Raw genomic sequence first — 20,851 nt, forward strand, 5'->3', positions numbered from 1 at the left:
GAAAATTGACGCCAAATATGTAAACTTGACTGATGAGTTACTGATAATAAAAATAAATATATAAATAGAACATTAATTCTATGTTTGAGTTCGATTTTTTAAAATAATAATAAAAATATCTCAAAAAGAATTATTTATTTTTTAGGAAAAAAATTCAAATAAAATAATCAAAAGTCTTCTTAAAATGGATTAAAATTTAGACTCTACTGAACCAAAAATTTAGACTTTACTGACTACTGAGGAGTAGTAAATGTTTTTTATATTAATAAATGTAAAAAAAACTTATGATCGTCTCACAAGTTACTTTTGTGATACTAAACTTTGATCAGTCCAAATTTATGAAAAATGTTACTTTACGTACAAAATATAATATTTTATAATAGGTATATATGTGAGGTTGACCAATATCACATATATATGTTTGTAAAACCGTTTCATAAGAGATCAATTCGACTTAACTAACTGAGAGTACATCGATTTGCATTACAATTTGGCTCCGTTTGATATGTGTGATGAGATAAGTAAATGATTAATAATTAGAGTGATTAAAAAATGATAGATATTGATTAATAGTATGGTGTGATAAATAACATGGTGTTTGGTATGATTTTAAAATGGTGGATTAGTTTTGTAAATTTTATTGTAATGACCAAAATGCCTCAAGTGCTAATTAAATATACATTCTTAAAATAATTAGATAGATAATTAAATATTTATAATTATAAATTATATTTATTAAAATTAATTTAAATATATTTATTAAAAATAAATTTGTAAATATGCATTTACTTTAATAATTAAAATACCAATAATATTTTGAATGTTAACGTTAAATAAAGTTTAATAATAATTACAATATTATTGTTTTTTTAAAATAATTATAAATATTCTTAAAATAATTTGATAGATAATTAAATATTTATAATTATAATTTACATATATTAAAATTAATTTAAATCAATAAACAAAATAAATTAGAATTTAACAAATATTATTTTTGTAAAAGAATTAATTAACAAGAGTAAAAATTTAATTTAAGATGGATTTTTATTACGATTTATTTTCTTTAAAATAATTGAAAATAATAAAAATATATGAAATTAGTTTATAAAAAAATATAATATAAATTTAAATATTATATTAATTATTAAATATTCACTAATTTTAATATTCATATTATATAGAAGAAGACAATTCAAGGGTATTACTGGTTAATACACAATCTTATCATGATCACTATTCAAAAATTATACATTATCATACCTTTTGAGAATGTATATTTAATCACACAAATAACATGAATAGTGCGGGCTTTCAATCATAATCAAGGGCATGCAGACTAAATAAAAAATGAACCTAAATACGAGATAAATTATTCCCTTGTCATGGCTACCAAACATAAAGCATGATCTATATTTACATTTCAAGGATGAATATTGTTTTTTTATTTTTAAAATTAGACTCTACTGAGGCCTGATATTTTTTCCTCATGTATTTCAGATGTTTGCATAAATTCTAACTTAAAAATTAATGAAACATATTTGAATAAAATATTTTGAAAACGTTTTTGAGTATTTTATAAGTTAAAAAAATTAAAATATGTATTTTGACACTATTTTTCTAAAATTTTTATGAAATTAATTTTTTTATATCATTCTTAAATTATAATTTTTAAATAATAAATGAAAAATAATTTTAAAATAAAACAACGCATGCAAAACGGATAATAAATTGTAAAACAAGAAAAAAAATTACAACTAAAAGATTTTTATAAAATAATCGTCAAAACATCTTCTTAATTATTTTTAATTATAAAAATATTTTTATAGAATAATTTATCTAAATGCATATTTATTAAAATTAATTTCAAATCATTTTATAAAATTTTCTTAAAAAATAATTTTATTTAAAAAAAATTATTAGTACTCATCCAAACGAAGCTATAATTGCATTTCGAGTTTTGCGTATAATTTCTAAAATAGCTCGCAAACTAACATTCTTTATGATAATGTAGGAGCTTAGCATATCTTAGCAATATAATTACATAAGTATAATAAGTTTCATGATAAAATAATAAAACATTATTATTATTATTATTATTTATTACTTATATCTTTTATTTCATTTCTTTGAACTTTAAAGTCATATATATAATATTTTTTATAATCACTTATGATTATATAATATGAGTAGAATTTTAAAAGAATAATATAATTGTTTGTATCTATTTATTTGAGGATAAAATATTTATTAGTATAAAATACATAATAAATAAAAAAAATTAAAGTATAAAAAACTTTAACACTCAATACATACTGATGCAGCTAAAATAAATGAGTCGCGTAGACTGCGCACGCGAGATCCGACTGGTTAGTAAACTAGTCCACTTGGCCCGTAAATGAGCTCATCTGGCTGGTAAACGGATCCACGTAGACAATACCTAGTTAATTTGTTGGGCGTCACCTGCGTCACGAACACTCGTCAAGTGGGCGTCGGGAGGGTTCCCGACGCAGACACTCCGACGCTCAAGTCAGTAAGCAGTTTAAAGAAAACTCAGAGAACAGGAGAACTTTTATCAAAATGAGAGGATACCTTGAATTGGGCAGAAACTCCTCTATTTATAGATTTTTAGGAGTGCTTAATGGTTTTGGGCTTTCGGACATACAATCCAAAATTTTGGGCCTAAATAATGTTAAAAAACTAAACAAATAACTAATTGAATTAAGCTTATTAAATTGGACATATTCTTATTAATCCAACAAATAAATAATCGAGTTGGATTAAATAATTATATTGAGCATGTACCCATCACATACTAATTAATTATTACTATAATTTTTATGAATTACATGTATTTATGTCGAATAAAAATAAATTATATTTCTTTTAGATTCCTCAATTAATCTTCATCTGTAATGCTTTGTTTTTGAATATTTATACATTTAATATTCTATCACAAGTTTTGAATATTTGTATTCGATTATTTGTTCTTTTTCCATAAACTTTTAGTATAGATTATAAAAATTCACAAAAAATATCATTTACATTTTTTTAATTAATTTTTTTAAAGAACTGATAAACAATTTTTTCCACTCCCTCTTTAATGAAATTCTAATTAATGGTAATAACATAATTTTTTTCCCTATTTACCCTTGATTTTTTTCCCAAAAATGTCCGTCTCATTTCACACACCAACGAACAAATTAGGGATAATAATGATATTTCGCAATGCAAAAATGTTACCTTTCTATTCATATATTTTTTATTATAGAAAAAGTTTAGAAGATGTGAAAGTTAGAGCTATCAAAATGAACTAATGAGACAAGATGACCTATAGATTATACGATTAGTTTAGAGTAGGGCGACCGCCATTTTGGTCGGTTGATAAAATATCGATCTAACTCACTTATTTTATTCGACATGACATGTCTAATAAATTTTGTGTGAAATCTAAGGGACGATATATTTTCAATCCAATTCAATATTATTTTATATGATATGATAAACCGACTTGAATGGACTAGCCATTTTGACCGTTATGGTGAAACCCTATAAATTAGGTAAACATCTCATGAATTGTACAAACATATAAAATATCTAAGTGGAGTGTTTTCAATTCAGAGTTTTGATGATTTTTAATGACTTTTTCAAATGATAGGACTTTTATGGATTTGATAGATTTTTATTGACTTTTACAGAATATCACAAATTTATAAACAGATTTATGTGGATTCATGTAGACTTTTTTGACAATATTTTTATAGACTTTTGTGAATTTTTTTGGTCCGCTTGGAATCAAATTTGATAAATATATTTAGCTATCATGAAATTATTACCAACCATTGAAAGAAAAAAGTTAGATTCATGGGACAACGGTCATATTTTCAGTTTATTATTATATTTACAAATAATTAAATTAATTAATCAGCTTAAATATGTACAAAATATGAGCAGTTATCGATAAAGAAAAAAGTTCAGAATCATATAAATTATTTATTGTCATCATAAATATACTGAATTTGTGACAAAAAAATGTTAGAATAATATTTTTTATTATGTCTATATTCTTGTAATTAAATTAAAATATTTGCTCACTCCTTTTTTTTCTCCCAAAAAGTCCAATGCCATCATTTTTTTTGCTCCAAAGCTCAGTTTGAACACATTCACTTTTCTCACTACTTTCTTCTCCTCCTCTCTCTCACACTGACACATTTTTTCACGCTTTAACAATCCCAAAATCTTTGAAGCTGATTCTGTAATTATGCTCATTCCATAATCCTGAATATCTATGGTCATCTTCATCTTCAATCTGTACTTCATCAAGCTCAGTTCTGTCTAACATCTATATATTCTTTTAAAACATCCCCATCTGTTCTTGGATATGGCTCTAGTGAATCAGCTGCCGCCACTTGTAGGGCCGCCACCGGTGCTAGTGGAGGTGGAGCCCAGACATTCCACCCACCACTCCATCGAGACACTGGTGGTGGTGCTAGCGGTTATCACAATACTGGGAGTCATTGCGGGGATCCTGGCTCGGCTCTGTGGAGGAAGGCATTTGGGGGGATCAGGGGAACATGACGTAGAAGGATGTGTGGAGAGGAAGTGCCGCAGCTGCATCGACGGCGGTGTAACAACCTCCGCTCCGCCACCGCCACCGCCACCGCCCAAGGAGGAACAACCAAAGCCAGCGGCAGCTGAAGAAGCAAAGAAGTGAAGAACATTAATACTAGACTATATATTATACAGGTCTGTAAATTTATGTCTGAGAGTTGGGCCAATTGAGAATCTTGAAGCAGCACAAGTTTTTTTTATTTTTTTTATTTGATCATCGGATATTGTTTATTTATGACAAATGTTTTTCAATATATATATCATGTGACAAGAATAAAATTTATATTATACACATTAAAATTCATTTAAGCAAGAATAAAGAGAAACGTCAATCCTTTTTCAAAATGGAAGAGAAAAATCTGTCGATTTATTTTATTTTTGTCAAAATAGATTTTAATATGTGTAATATAAGTTATTATCACGGCAAGATGAGCACATAATATAACATCAGTGTCAAATAAATAATATTTGCTTGGTTTCGTTGCTTCGGTGAAAAATGACAAAAAAAAAAAACCTAAATTACGGGATGAACCTAATTATTGACAAGTTGGAGGATTAGAACTCCAAATAGACTGATTTACATCAATAAAATTGTAAGTTTCTCTATTGTGAAATATATAAAATTAAATTAGTAATTTATAAAAATATAAATTCAATTGTGAAAAGCGTTTAGTGATTTTGTTTATTTAATTTCTCTCTGTACATCCCAATGAACGAATTCATATATATACAAACAAAAGGTTTTGAATCCAACCGTTGCTTCTGATTAAAGTTTTGCCTTTCGGCTGCCAAAAAATAATTGAAGAGTAAATTCCATTCAAATCAAACTTACCCAAGGATGGGAACACTATTGGATCTGGTTATGGTGGGTCATTTTATTGGTCCGCTTGAAATCAAATTTGATAAATAAATTCGATTTTTTTAAAAATGAATAAAATCGATTTTTTGGAGGGACGGAAGGATTTGGATTTGGATTGGATTGGATATCTTGTGAAACGATCTCACGAATTTTTATCTGTGAGATAGGTCAATTCTACCGATATTCAGAATAAAAAATAATACTCTTAGTATAAAAAGTAATATTTTTTCATGAAAGATCCAAATAAGATATATGTCTAACAAAATACGACCCGTGAGATCGTTCACTTACAAGACAAAAGATTTGTAGAAGAAATATTTATCTTATTAATTTTTATTTTATTTTTTGAAGAATTATCTTACTATTTTTTAAATGTTAAAAAAATGATTATGAACTTTTCTTCTACAAATTCGCCTTAATCATTTTTTGAAACATTTGTAAACACAACTAAAAACAGAGAGAATGCTACATAACAATCAATGGAATTTTTTTATGCAAAACCGACACGGCACCAAGTAGAGGTGAGCATTGTCGGTTCGGTTACCGACCGAACCGAATTAGCCATAACCGAATCGAACCGAAATATTTAGCCATAACCGAACCGATCGAATAAATTTTCATAGCCGATGAAAACCGAACCGAATTAAAATCGGTTAATTCGATTGGTGACCGAATTAACCGATTAGTTTTTAAAAAAATTGTGATTTAACTTTAATCATATATGTAATTTTTCTTGAACACTACAATCTACACAAACGCATAAAAACATAAAATCATACACATCACAAATGTATAAGTTTTGTTTGAACACAATTAATACATGTTTTTTTATAAAATAACATAACATGGCCACAAAAAAGATACATATAAATATAGTTCCATGAAGGAGATTAAGCACAAAATTGGCCAGTAAACAGTGCACTGAATGCATCAAAATGTCAAGTTTCTTTCGCCTTGCACAGATCTTGAACATCTGAAATTAAACAAACATTTGATTAGTCAACTGACTTAGAAAACGATACATGTATTTTTTAATGGTAAGAGTCATTCATACTTCACTAATCCTCTTGTGTTGTTGAAGAAGAGTCCAACACAATTTTAGAAAAATCTGAAAAATAAATGGTGACAAATAAGAAATATAAACTAGTTTTTTTAATGGTAAATAAAAATCTAACAAAGCTGTTTTTTCCCGAAAAAAGTTACATTGTTCAAGTTTTTCAACATCTTCTAAAGTTTCTTCAATATTGATTGGTATTGGGCATGAACGAAGCCAATCTTGCGTACAAGTAAGGCTTTCAACAACCATAGGAGTAATGAACTCCTAAAGCAATCAAGTACTCGACCACCTGTACTAAAAGCAGATTCAGAAGCGACTGTTGAAATAGGAATGGCCAAAAAATCTCGAGCAATTTGAGCTAGTATGGGAAATCTATGACAATTTTGCTTCCACCATCACAAAATGTCAAAAGAATCATAATACTCCTCAACCATTTCAATGAGATACTTGTCGAGCTCTGATATACTTCCATCAGCAAAAAATTTGTGCATTTTCTCTTGTATTTTGCAAGGATTGATTGTCTTTTCAAATCTGTTTGGGTCAAACTTCTGGACTCAATATCACTTGATTCTTGAACAGACAACATTTTTGAGGTGTTAGGATCCATCTTATCCTTGTAATTCTTGTACAAAGCAAACAAAGTCTCCTCGACTATCTTTCCTACTATTGCCCCATTTTCAGCTCTGTGCAACTCTACCAACACAAATTCTACAAAATCCAACTTATGACTTGGATCAAGCACCACAGCAATATAATACAACTTATTCGTCTTATCAGAATCTCCCCGATATTTGTCAAAAAAATTTTTCATTCTTAACCCCATGGAATGCACATCAGTATCATCACTCTCTTGCCACTCATTCAATATAGTATGAATAGAACTAATCTCATGAGCAAAAGTATTGGAAGTGACATACAATGAACCCGAAACCTTCAATGTTATTTCATAAAAAACTTGCAATAAAGAAACAAAAAGTCTAACATTACTCCAATCAGTACATGTTGGTCTCCCATCATTAGTCTTCATTTCTTTTTGTGGTTTACCATCTGCTCCAAATATCACCCTTCCATCATTCAAAACAATTTCCCATTTTCTGAATTGAAGATCTAATGTAAAAATGGATCTTGTTCATCAAATCTTTCAAAAGCTCTCTCAAATTTTTGAGCTACATTCAACATCAAGAAAGTCGAGTTCCATCTTGTTGATACATCTAAACATAAAGAACTCTTGCTTTCAATTTTTTCAAGCTTTGCACATTTCTTGAACTTGCTTAATCTAGCAGAAGATTGCTTAACATATTCACCGCATCTCTAACCCTTGTCACAGATTCATTTATATCTTTTAAATCATCAACAACAATTAAATTAATTATATGAGCTACACATTTCTTGTGAATATGAGCTCCCTTCAAAATAGTAGAATCCCAATTAGCCATCTTTCTTCTAAAATTATTGACAACAACATCATTTGAACTTGCATTGTCAACTGTAATAATGAAAACTCGATCAATTCCCCAATCCCTTAAAGCAATTTTCAATTGCTAAGCTAATTGCGTCACCTTTATGACTTGTAATTGGACAAAAATTGATAATTCTTTTGTGTAATTGCCAATTGTTATCAATAAAGTGGGCTATAGACACATGTAGTTGATTTTTTGAATCGATGTCCATGTGTTCGTTGTCAAACAAGCTCTTTGTGATGCTTCATTCAACAAAATGTTCAAACTTTCTTTTTCAACTGTATATAAACCAACAGAATCACGTGCAACCGTCCATCTTGAAGGAATTATAAACCTTCGACATACCATTGCCATAAAAACTTTATACCCTTCCTCCTTGTACAAATTTGAAAGGGAGCTCAACAACAACAACCATTCTAGCTAAAGCTTTTCTATAAGCTTCTTGATCAAATTTCCAAGATGTTAAAGACACCTCACTTTTTTTTCACCCGACTTTAAACTTAATTGTATTTGAGTTGTTTCAACCGCATGAGGGTGATTTTTACATGAGTTCATATGAGCCCTCAAACTCGCAGTTCCATTCTTATATGGATCACAAAATATTTCCTTATCACAGTAATTGCATTTGGCTTTTTTTATTTCTTGTCATTTTCAAATTTTTTGAAATGATCCCATACCTCACTTTTTGATTTCATCGGCTTCCGCTTCGTCATTTTTGATTTAGAATCTGCACATGTTTCCATCCCCGTTGAAGGTGGTAGCATTGGAATGGAACAACTACCATCAACATCTATATTTGATATATTTTCTTGCGACATCTACAAGTAAGAAAATATAATTTTCATCAATATTAAATCATAAAACAATTTTCCTGCAGTTGGGGCCAATAGAATATATTACACTTAAATTCCTTTGGAGAAAATGTACGACAGTGAGAATAAATTTCATTATGATTACATAAACATGATTTTGCCCCCACAATCACCCATACTTCCTGCAGTTAGGGCCGATAAAGAAATTACACATAAATTTCATTATGATTACATAAACATGATTTTGCCTCCTCAATCACCCAATGAAAAACATGTTTTGGCCCCCTCAATCACCCATACTTCGATAGTGATTTATTTGGCCAACATGCCTAATTCTCACAGAAAGGGACATCTTCGTTGCGTATATTGTTCATGAATGACACATGAAAACCAGAACAGAGTGCATCAATCTTATTCACACATTCCATCAAGAGTGTAACGCTTTCCAGTATTCAAAACTTACCAGTGAAGAATAGAGAACTTACTAGTGGAGAATATAGAAGTGGGATTTGAGAACGAGAAAGCGGCGCTTAGAATTTGATTTTGAATTAGGGGAATCTGATATTCTTCAATCAGATTAAGAATAATATCGTGAAAGGTCAAAGGAGAATAACAAATCAAATTTTAAAATTTAAAATTAAAATATATATAAAAATTGATAAATAATAAAAATTTATTAAATAACAATATTTATTATATCGGTCAATTCGGTTAACCGATTTCAAAATTTTGAATACCGTAACCGAACCGAAATTAACCGATATAACTGATTTTTTTTAATTTGAAAACCGAATTTCTGAAATAACCAAACCGGATTTCTGAATTGGCTTGGTTCGATCGGTTAATTCGATTTAACCGAAATCTTGCTCACCCCTAGCACCAAGTCACCAAGAGATGCACTCAAGGCGAGTAAAGATTGTCTCTGACGCATCCTACTCTAGCCAACCAAGTCAACAAATTTAATACTCAAGCTCGATTTCGTATAATTTTGGAATAACTGAAACTCAAGAACTTCATCATCATGAACAAAGCTCGAACTCGGCTCTAGGGGTAGTGTCCAAGGTTCTCCTCAAGCTACAACCGGTAACTGGATTCACTTTCACCGTTATTAGTATTCCTTTTTAGTCGTTCTACTTTTTCCAAAGTTAAGCCAATAATTGTTATATTTGTAAATGAAAAATGATAAGAAAATTAATCTCTAAAAAGACAAAAAATTGAACGAGACAATCTCACATGTCGGATTTTGTGAGACAGATATCTTATTTGGATCATCCATGAAAAAAATATTACTTTTTTTGTAAATATCGGTAGAAGTTGACCCGTCTCACAGATAAAGATTCGTGAGATCGTCTCATAGATTTTGATCCAAGATATCACACTGTGCTAGAAGACCGCAAGTTGTATTTGTTTCACACGTCCGAGTGAAGAAAATTTGGATGAAAGCATAATTGATGTTGCTTAGGGCCAAGAGTCTCAAATCAAATATATATACAATCGAAAGATCAAAAATTATAATTAAATATTTTGAATCACAAAGTAATTTAAATCATCATTTTTCGATTACTTTACCTGTCGATTTCCTTCGAAAACAAGTAAGCCTTCGATGGAGGGAGGGAGAAGTGTGTAGCTTTTATTGGGCAAAATCAGCATTCCGAAACACCTGCACTCTTTCATATCTTCAACAAGAGGATAAAATAATCAAACTATTTGAAGAAACTTGTCGAAACACAGATTCGTGCCAAAAGAATTGAAATTTTTGAAGGTACCTGATCCTTCAAATCATTGTAGCATTTTACAACACGAATAAAATATTCATTCAAGAGAAGTGAAAACACAAATATAATATTACTACTGTGAGCCATGAGGTAGCCATAGGGGAGCCACAGAAGTTCAGGTAGAGTATCGAAATCGTCAATATTTGAAAATTCAACGGATTTTGGGGATGAGGGATACAATCAATCGGAAACCCTAAATTCGAAAACCGGCTGAAATAATCAGGGATCCGTATTTCCGATCAGCCAGCCGTCAGTGAGTCTACGGAGAGACACCTACCGACCGGTGGTCCAGTTCTCATACCGGTACGATCTCACGCCACCAAGGGAGAATCACAAGCCTGACAAATATGATCCAATTCCACTTTTCTGTGTCGTTTGGACTGTTAAACTAGTCCTTTGGCATACTCTTTCCACCTCAAAGGAAGAATACTTTGAGGCATTCGTCGGCTCGGATTTGTAAGGCTTGTCATTCTCCTTCGAATCCACGTGAAAAAAGATATACAAGTGAAGAATATCAATAGTTGGTCAAATTTGTGAGATAAGTACCATATGTATGATATATCTGTCAATCATTGAATTGAATTTATATTTTATATTAAATTTTATATTCAAGTTCAAGCTCGAAATTATTAAAGGATTTTTTTTTAAAAAATAAAATAATTGTTATAGTTATAAAACTTTTTGGAGTTATCTGTAAAATAAATTTTATTTGAAATACTCTATGCAAACTTTTTAATCACCAGTCAAACTATGCCAAGATATTAGTGGAGAAAAAACAAGGGTAGGGCAATCTTTTATAGAACAAATTATATGTCAATTTGTAGTATGTTTAAACGAATGCCTACGTTAATAGTTAAATGTCACCTTAATCTCCCCGGCAAACTGGAAATAACTTTAATTGAATGTTTCGTTTTCACGATATTTGTGCCAATTCTCTCCTATAAATACATTACTTCATCGAGGCTAAAAATGCAACAAACACATTGTGTTCTTTGATATTTTGAACCTAGAAATGGCTATCTCATCAGCACTAAACATCAAATCTAGTGTCATTGTTCTTATGTTGGCAATCTTGGGAATTTTCATCTCTCAAACCACCTCGCGTCGAGTACCAACTTTGTCCATGTTAGAGAGACACGAGCAATGGATGCTAGAATACGGCAGGGTTTATGAAAATGTCGAAGAAAGGGCGATTCGCTTCAAGATATTCAAGGATAATGTCGAGTTCATCGAAAGGTTCAATGAAGGCGGAGATAGGCCTTACAAGCTTGGCATCAACGCATTTGCAGATCAAACGAATGAGGAGTTTAGGACTGCTAGGAATGGACTTAAGACCATTTCTTCGAAGAAGAAATCAACTCAAACTACTTCATTTAAGTATGAAAATGTGAGTGTTGTCCCACCTAGCATAGACTGGAGAAAGAAAGGAGCAGTTACACCAGTCAAGGATCAAGGCCAATGCGGTAAGACATTCTAGTTATTGGCCATTTGGATAGACAAGCTTTCTTAACAAAAACGTTTTTCCTTGAGAAATATCAAGGTTTATGTCAGGTTTGGCTTTAAAAATTTTAAAAGCACTTACATAATGAAATTGAATAGGGCAAAAAAGTATTATGTTCTGAGATTCCGCTTCAATTTTTCTTCAAGATATAAATCCGTAGAAATGTTAAAAATAAAGGGAGACTAGTGTTCCGACCAGCCATGTTTGGTTGATCAAGTGTATAACGTTTCTTGAAGGTACATATTCGAGTTACTTACAATCTTTTTCTTCTCTATCTTCCTGTCCTAAAACTACAGGAAGTTGCTGGGCATTTTCAGCAATAGCAGCAACAGAAGGGATCAACAAGCTCTCAACAAGCAAACTGATCTCACTGTCCGAGCAAGAAATAGTAGACTGCGACAGAACAACCAATGACCAAGGCTGTGAGGGCGGATACATGGAAGACGCCTTCGAGTTCATCACCAAGAACAAAGGGGTCGCCTCCGAATCCACGTACCCTTACTCAGCCGCAGATGGAACCTGCAACAGGAACAAAGAAGCATCCCACGCAGCCAAGATTTCGGGGTTCGAAAAGGTGCCCACAAACAGCGAGGCTGCTCTTGTTAAGGCCGTGGCACATCAGCCCGTGTCTGTGTCCATCGATGCCAGCGGAATGTCGTTCCAGTTTTATTCAAGCGGGGTGTTTACAGGGGACTGTGGGACCAATCTCGATCACGGCGTGACCGCGGTTGGATATGGAAAGGCCGAGGACGGTACTAAGTATTGGTTGGTCAAGAATTCTTGGGGTACTAGTTGGGGTATGGAGGGGTATATTATGATGGAGAAGGATATCAGTGCTAAAGAAGGGCTTTGTGGGATTGCCATGGATTCCTCATACCCGACTGCTTGATCGTCAGAAATCATATATATTGGCGTATACATACACAGGTTGAATCCTGATTCGGGAATGGATGGGAAAATTACAGCTTGTATTATATTGTATATATTTGTCATGTGTATATTTTGTCCATTGTTGCCTCTTTAATCGAGTCATGGACGTGATGAATTTGGGTCTTAACTTTATGGAGTTAAAGAAATTTATCCAACATCGTCAATTATCTCACACACTTCCCGTACACAATACCACCCCCCACCTACTTCACACAAACTACATAAAACAGAATAAATGATGGATCTGAGACGAATTTTTCTCTTTCACAATACAGAGATCAGAACATTACTTGCCAAAAATATGAAGTAACAACAACCGACCCGCGAATTTGGTTGGTGGTGAGTATTAGTTAGAGTTCTTCAGTTTCTTTAATGGGGTTAAACATTTTCCTTTTCTGTTGGTGTTTAAACACATCACTCTAAATAAGTAACAACAATGCTTTGCTAACCTGTCGTGAGTAATTTCTGTTTTGTGTACGTACTTACAATTAACGTACTTAGCCGTTGAGAACATATTAGAGTTTAAAAGAAGGTCAATAAACTCTTTCAAAATTTCTTTCAAACTTTTGTGTATATACTTACAATTAACATACTTACCGTTGAGAACATATTAGAGTTTAAAAGATGGTGAATAAACTCTTTCAAAATTTTTTTCAAACTTTAGCTGTTTTTGACAATTTTTAGGTTGTTAAAAGAAGTTTTTTTGTATGGCTAGCTTCACTAAACCACTTAAAAAAAATGAGTACGAAAAGGGTCCGATTTGACTAATTATAAAGTATATATTATGGAATTAGTAGTTAACAAGAAACGACTAGATATGAGTTGTTAAATAAAAACGCGTAATGTAAAGAAGACAAGTATTTATGGATGTAAAAAAATAAATACTCATACGTCATTATTTCTTCCACTTAAGAAGGAATTCACTAAAAAAATTGATTTATATAACTCTTTGTAACGACTCATTTCATCTAAGACTTATGATTGTCTATGTTGAAACTCTTGGTATATGCTTCAACAGGTTCTGAATGTTTAAGAATCATTGGTTCATCAGAAAACACAATTTAAAGCAACGGTCACCTTAAACGATGCAAGTTGGTAGGGTAACACAATGAAATTATTGGAGATATGATATAAGCTGATAGACTTGTGCTAAAGTTGAGTTGTTTGAAATGTCATAACTTAAGCGTGCTCTAAACTCTTGTAAATAATGCATACTTGATATGTGATTCAACTAAAGAAACTTAATTTTCAATTTAGATTCTACGTATTCATAGTTGAAAAACTCCAAAGGTCATATTTGCTTTTTAACGATCATCTATATTTTTATGACAAAAGCGATATGTTTCTTTCAGTTGTCGTACATATTATTAAATTATCATTTAATGTTTTTGTGATTTTGCGACTTTTAGCTTATAGCTTCTGAAAAAAGCTGAAATATCATAGATGAATTATGAAGCTTTTTGTCATTCAAGAATTGATAGGATACCGTGTAATCATACCTGAACTGGTAGTCGTTTGAATTGCTTGAGATGCAATATCCATTTTGATATGCTCATTTTTGACCGGTGCAGTTGAATCAAAACTGTTAAACTTGTGCACAGTCAGAAAACAAATGATTTACTGCTTGAGCTCTCTTAGTCGACTTTACTTCTTTATATACTATCTGAACGGCTTGTCCTGATTCAACCGTCAGAAATCCTGAATTACAAAAAAGCAGCGGCCGGGTCCTGAAACGACTTAATATTATTATTTGTCAATCATCAAAATTTAGGATAGTAAAATTATTATAATACATAATGTCAAAAACAAATTTGATATTTTTTTTATAAAAATTAACTTAAAATTAATGAAATTATTTTAATTTTTAATATTCGTTAATATTATGTTTTTTAAAAGATTATTTAATTAATTATGTTGAATTAACTTGAATAATTGAAGTTTAATTATAATAAATTTAGTACTCACTTAATTATCGTCTTTTATAAATTAAATCAAAAAGTAAAAGATAGATAAAAATATTTTAAATAAATAAAAGTTATGTATGTTCATATGTTAGTTCAAAGAAATAAAAAAAACACACAATAATAAATTACAAAATCTATAAAATTCTTTGAGAAAGTTTCAAATCGTCAACAAAAATCTTACAAAATAGATCTACAAGATTACGTGAAAATCTTTAAAAACTGTGAGATTTTACAAAAATAAGTAGAAATTTATAACTACACAAAAGTCGGTTATTTAAAAAAAATCAGTAAATCTATGCAATGAATACACCCTCCTTAGTTTACACACGACAGGTAATAAAAGCTTCAAACAAAATCAGTAACAGTATCGATTAAATTGTGTAATAATCTATACATTGAATATCTATTGAATACATTAAACCAATTTCTTTTACTTATGTTGTTTACAGCAATCTTCATACGAAATAATAACCAAATTTGGTAGTGGCTGTATATTTACAACCATAATTAACAAAAAGAAGGGCGAAATGGAAAAGAAAAAAAGAAAAAAGATTGTTTCCACTCAAAGTAAGCCATCACATTCGTATTGATCCGCTCTTGATCAAGTTCAAGTTCAGACTATTGTAGCGCTCTCTTGAATACTGTCTCGACGCCTTTCTCCAGTCTGTTCCTGCCTTCATCATCGCAGCAAACTCCTCATAACTTATACGCCCATCCTGCGAACAATAATACCCAGAAACAAATTCAAGCAATGTAGGAAATAATGTGTTTGAGATGGTCAGAAACTTGACATAGAAGGTGACTGACCTTGTCCGTGTCTACGTCTTGCATTATGGCAATAATGACCTCTTCGCTGGTCGCCTCTGTCTCTGCCTCTTCGGCGAAGGCATCTCTTAGCTCTTCCATCTCTATATATCCACTTTTGTCAGTATCAAAGAACTCGAAAGCCTTGTGTATGTGTTCGTCGTTTCCCATCTTTCTTAAGTGAACAGAGATTGCAACAAACTCTCCACAGTTGAGATATCCATCTTTATCCACATCACCCTGTTACAACGGGATTTTTTTTATAAAAAAAAACTAAAATTACTCTACTGGTTGATACAAAGCTGAATTTACACGTGGCGAGGCGTGTAGCATTCAAAAATCTTGTACTTTGCAAATGAAGTGATCTCTAAAATGACATTATTTGTTTCGGTAATAATTTTAAACAATGCGAGCTCATGGGAGGTATGCTGACAATATTTTTATAGGGAGGGTCACTGCCCTACTTTTCCCCATGCTTCTCGCAGATTATTGAATCATTTACTGATGAACGATTCATAGATGAATAGCCCTTTCGAGCTCTTCAAAAGATTTAAGCCTAGAAATGAAGTCTTGTAATAAAATGTGACACTTACAGCTTCCATTAGAATTTGAAGATCGCTATCCGGGATGTGATGACCGAGCTTGTGTATCCCCACTCTTAACTCGTCAATGCCAATCTTCCCTTTGTTGTCTGTATCCATCAATTGGAATCCTTCGACTATGCCTGCCACTTCCTCCACAGATAAATGCTCGGCAATCACCTAACATTCGAGAAATCGATTTAGCAAAAACCTCAACAGGCTAACGACACCATTATTTATCGTCTATTTGCTACAAGTAGCAAGAGCTGTTACCCGTAGAGCTCTTTTCTTGAGCTTATTCATCATTGAAAACTGCTTCAGCCTAGCTCTAACAGTTTCACCCAAAGAAACATTTGGAGCACTCTTTGCATTCTGCAACCAAGGATGATCTGCAAGTGAAGCAGCTAGAATTATCAACAATTTGAAACAAGCAATCAAGCATGGTACTGATCGAAATCTTGTGAAATTTAATGGGCTAAATATTACCTAGAACTTCCTCGGGTGTAAGACGTTTCCTGGGGTCAGGGTTGAGCATTTTCTTTACCAGGTCTTTGGCTTTATCAGAAACCTTAGGCCAGGGGTCTCTTTTGAAGCTCACAACAGAACGGACAATTGCTTGGGCAATGCCTTGTTCAGTTTCTGCAGATTAACAACATTTTGTGCCAGAGGGATTGTCAAAACCGATGGGAAATTTCATTACTTTCAAGCAAATAAGAGAGACTCCCTATGTCTGCAGACGCTAGTTAACCGAACTTTGCATCCCTAGGTACTATACGATACACAAAATATAATTGAAACGACCATTTTTTATTACTTGGATCATCCTCCTACTATAAAGTTGACATTAAGTCTAGTTGCATAAATTCGAAATATGGACGCAGATGGAAACTAACCAGCCCAAAACGGTGGAAATCCACAGAGTAAGATATAGAGAATTACGCCAGCACTCCAAATGTCTATTTCCGGACCATAGTCTTTCTTCAGCACCTCTGGAGCCATATAAAACGGACTTCCCACAATTTCATCAAATCTCTCGCCTGTAGAATCACCAAAACTTTAGCTCGTGCAATCTAACACATTTTTTAATGCAACCCAAAAAAACTATAAAGTGTGAAAGGAAAATACCAGGCTTGAAGATAACTGATAGCCCAAAATCAATGACCTTTAAAGGTGCTGTTTCCTTCATATTTGCAAACAAGAAGTTTTCAGGTTTAAGATCACGATGCATGACCCCGTGCTTATGGCAATTCTGCAGGAAGAACCACTTAATCAGATAACACTCACGAGTAAACAAAATGCAGTTTCTTTGCAAGTAACCACAACAATAGACAGAACAAAAGTTGGAAGAAAGAAAATAAAGGATGCAGAGAAACAATTTTAACTTCTATAATTCTCCTATTAAGGAAAAAATACGTGAGTATATAACTTTGAAAACATAAACAGATACGATCGTGAAAAATTCAGTCAAAGTACACGAAATAATACATTTTTGCGTCAGTGTACAACAGATGCGAAACATTCTAACGGAATTGGTATCAGTTATCACTCGAGATATCACCACTCCAATGTCTCAAAATTCAACAAACACCTCATTCCTGGCTATGCCAATGCATGTATGTATACTGACAGAAACAAATGATAAATCAAAATTAAAAATCTCTACTTAGCAAATGTAGATTAGAACTCATACCAGAGTAATAAAGCAACAAAACACCAAGAAATCGAATCTTCACCTGAATAACTTCAACAATAGTTCGAGTCACCGCGGCAGCCGCTCTCTCAGTATAATGTCCTCTAGAAACAATTCTGTCAAACAGTTCACCACCCTCACACAACTCCATAACTAAGTTCACTGCACTATCATCTTCATATGTATCCTTCAAACTCACAACATTTGGAAGCTTAGGCAAATGCTTCATGATCTGAACCTCCCTCTTCACATCCTCAATATCTACTCTAGTCCTCAGCTTCTTCTTCGATATCGACTTACAAGCAAAGACTTCCCCGGTAGATTTTTCAGTGCATAAATAGGTAACCCCGAATTCACCTCTACCGAGTTCACGCCCCAGCTCGTAAAAGTTCTCAATGTTATGCCCTGTTGGATTGGTTAATACATAGGATTTGTATCCACCATAGGGCACATGTTTACCATCACGATTAGCGAAATGATTTGGCGCACGCTTTCCCACAATCTCCTCATCGGAAGTTTTCGGGACAGCACAACAATTTCCCATCTTAATGAAAGCAAGAAAAATCAAACAAATTTTTTAATATTTGAGACAAGTATAGTCAGAATTCAATCAAAACCCAGGTATCAATCAGTCAAATTCCGAACTTCCTCTGATCGAAAGAATAAAGATTTAACTTTTATCAGCATAAGCTCCAGACTCTCCCACCTGAAGAATTCCCACGATTTCTATGCCGACTAAGCTTATAACTTGCATCAAAAAGTTACCACTCAACTAAAGATGAAAATCCAAACTTTAAGATCAAAACACAATATATAAATAACACAAAGAATCGGGCTTTCTCTAAATTCAACCAGCTTCAAAACCCGCCTAACAAGTTTCAGATATTTCAAGATTCGATGTTCCAGATAAAAGGGGTGTCAAAACCAAGAAAATATACCCTGTTTCAAACAGCCTGATTGAAGATTTTTCAAGAAATATGCAGTGAGTTAAAGGAAAAGGTTTGGTATTGGCTAAACAATGTGAAGAAGGCGAAGGGGATTTAAGGGAGGATGGGAAAGGCCTTTGTGAATGCCTAGAGAACTGTCGAGAATTGGAATATTTCACATCATGGAGGGAGAGTTACCGTCATTTCTTGGTGACTTCCCTCCTATTGTATCTTTCAAAATAATAAATATCTTTTCACACATTTTTCTCCTCGCAACTAATTCTATTTGACTAATGTGCGAACACATTTATTTTCATTCTCTCCCAAAGAATCATACTATTTTCAAACATTTTGTTTGGTTTAGAAGTGGTCCAAAACCATTTCCGATTCAAAAAATATTATACGATCTCATTGATCTTTGTCTATGGGACGGTTAATCCTTGTCATATTTACAATAATAAGTAATATTTTTTTATGAGTGACTTAAAATAGAAGATTCGTATTACAATATTAATTTCTAAGTTCAAAAAAACCGTAGTACTCAAAGAATTGTTCTTCTCAAGATTTGAGGTAACTGAAGAAAAAGACAAAAACTTGTGTTAGACGGTCTAACGGGTCGTATTTTGTGAGACATATCTCTTATTTTGGTCATCCATGAAAAAATAATAAGAGTATTACTTTTTATTGTGAATATCGGTAGGGTTGACCCGTCTCACATATAAAGATTTGTGAGACCGTTTCACAAGATAATTACTCGAAGAAAAAAAACACAATAATAATTGGATAACGCCATGTTTAAAGTTCCCTAATTGATAATGATGAACTTTGTCCAATAATTACTTTGAGAAAATAGACAAAAACAATAATGGACAATATTATTAGCAATGAGTATCAAAACAAACAAGATTAGCTTCTAAGTCTTTCCTACAATTTTTAAGCACCTATGTTTACTATGAGACATTGAAATATAAATAGACGAAATATTTATTATATTAAATATATATATAAATATAAAGTTTTGTTTTGGGAGATTAAAATACATGTTCGATGTTATATTTATTTTTAAATATATTTTTGAATCAACACGTGTAATTAAACATGGTATTAAAAGAGTTATATTTTAATATATGGTGTGATTAATTTAAAAAATATAGCGTACAACGAAATATTTTTTGGGAGTGATTAAAACTTTGAATTACATTTTTTCTTAAAAAGATAATGAATGGAAAGTCACGTCCCGTGTTCCCTTCGCACGGGAACTTTTCAAATTAGTCTTATTTTTTAAAAAATAAATGATTAATAATAATACTTTTAGTGATATTATTTATTTTTATTTTCATTTTCTATTTTTTGACATGTGACAAAGTTGAATTCCGTGTGTGACCAAAAAGTTGGCTTCTTTATGAGAAGTCTAATTTGGATGGAATATTCTAAAGCCGACGGGTCAAATTCGGCGCTCTCATTGTCCATGGAGAAGTTTTCATATGACCATATCCAACTCAAAATACCCTCTCCTTTTCTTTTTAATAATAATATATAATAATAATAATAATAAATCATTTTATATAGTTTCATAAATTAAAACGTTTGACTTTTGGACGTTAAGGGGTCAAGTGGAAACAAATATGAGATATAAAAAAAAAATCATGTTAATTATGTTGTTTTAAAGATTATATTAACTATATAGTATATATCTAATCTAAATGTTACGATATGGCGAACACTCGTTGAGAGCACTTATGTAGCCATCATCTAAGGTAATTTTATGTGTATTCAATAGATGAACGTCACATCAGCTGATGCTCATATGATTTATCAACATAATAAAACTTTATACATATATAAGTTCGGTTTCAATTAAGAACGCAACTTTGAGATTTT

At 31.9% G+C, this 20,851-nt stretch overlaps 2 protein-coding genes and 1 long non-coding RNA gene across 10 annotated transcripts; 1 reads left to right on the plus strand and 2 right to left on the minus strand.

The window, feature by feature from the left end:
- Positions 1-6,143: 6,143 nt before the first annotated feature.
- Positions 6,144-11,178, minus strand: LOC142505730 (uncharacterized). 8 transcript variants are annotated; one of them, XR_012804484.1, is made up of 5 exons: positions 10,369-11,175; positions 9,285-9,357; positions 6,674-8,805; positions 6,525-6,578; positions 6,144-6,443 (listed from the first exon to the last, which is right to left on the minus strand). It is a non-coding gene; the product is annotated as an uncharacterized LOC142505730 (long non-coding RNA). The 8 variants fall into 8 exon arrangements; XR_012804483.1 differs by having other exon boundaries at positions 9,285-9,365; XR_012804485.1 differs by lacking the exon at positions 9,285-9,357 and having other exon boundaries at positions 6,674-8,013; positions 8,665-8,805; positions 10,369-11,169.
- A 10-nt stretch (positions 11,179-11,188) lies between these two features.
- LOC142505729 (senescence-specific cysteine protease SAG39-like) lies at positions 11,189-13,009 on the plus strand. Its single transcript, XM_075618833.1, has 2 exons — positions 11,189-12,037; positions 12,372-13,009. The coding sequence occupies exons 1-2, from the start codon at positions 11,587-11,589 to the stop codon at positions 12,962-12,964; spliced, it is 1,044 nt and encodes a 347-aa protein (XP_075474948.1). The 5' UTR covers positions 11,189-11,586; the 3' UTR covers positions 12,965-13,009.
- Positions 13,010-15,307: 2,298 nt separating this feature from the next.
- LOC142505246 (calcium-dependent protein kinase 32-like) lies at positions 15,308-19,168 on the minus strand. The gene is made up of 8 exons (XM_075618140.1): positions 18,088-19,168; positions 17,480-17,603; positions 17,248-17,391; positions 16,841-16,993; positions 16,628-16,743; positions 16,367-16,534; positions 15,777-16,013; positions 15,308-15,685 (listed from the first exon to the last, which is right to left on the minus strand). Exons 1-8 carry the CDS (start codon positions 18,586-18,588, stop codon positions 15,545-15,547), a joined length of 1,584 nt encoding a protein of 527 aa, XP_075474255.1. The 5' UTR covers positions 18,589-19,168; the 3' UTR covers positions 15,308-15,544.
- Positions 19,169-20,851: the final 1,683 nt, after the last annotated feature.

Source organism: Primulina tabacum, chromosome 10, assembly GCF_025594145.1.
Source record: "Primulina tabacum isolate GXHZ01 chromosome 10, ASM2559414v2, whole genome shotgun sequence".
NCBI lineage: Eukaryota > Viridiplantae > Streptophyta > Magnoliopsida > Lamiales > Gesneriaceae > Primulina > Primulina tabacum.

Excerpts from the sequence above, each read along its gene's own strand:
- LOC142505246 (XM_075618140.1), bottom strand. The coding sequence starts at position 18,588 with ATGGGAAATTGTTGTGCTGTCCCGAAAACTTCCGATGAGGAGATTGTG. Across the intron at positions 16,994-17,247 it reads ATTTCCACCGTTTTGGGCTG|AAACTGAACAAGGCATTGCC; the intron begins GTTAGTTTCCAT and ends GTTAATCTGCAG. Across the intron at positions 16,744-16,840 it reads TACACCCGAGGAAGTTCTAG|ATCATCCTTGGTTGCAGAAT; the intron begins GTAATATTTAGC and ends CTTCACTTGCAG.
- LOC142505729 (XM_075618833.1), top strand. The coding sequence starts at position 11,587 with ATGGCTATCTCATCAGCACTAAACATCAAATCTAGTGTCATTGTTCTT. Across the intron at positions 12,038-12,371 it reads CAAGGATCAAGGCCAATGCG|GAAGTTGCTGGGCATTTTCA; the intron begins GTAAGACATTCT and ends CTAAAACTACAG.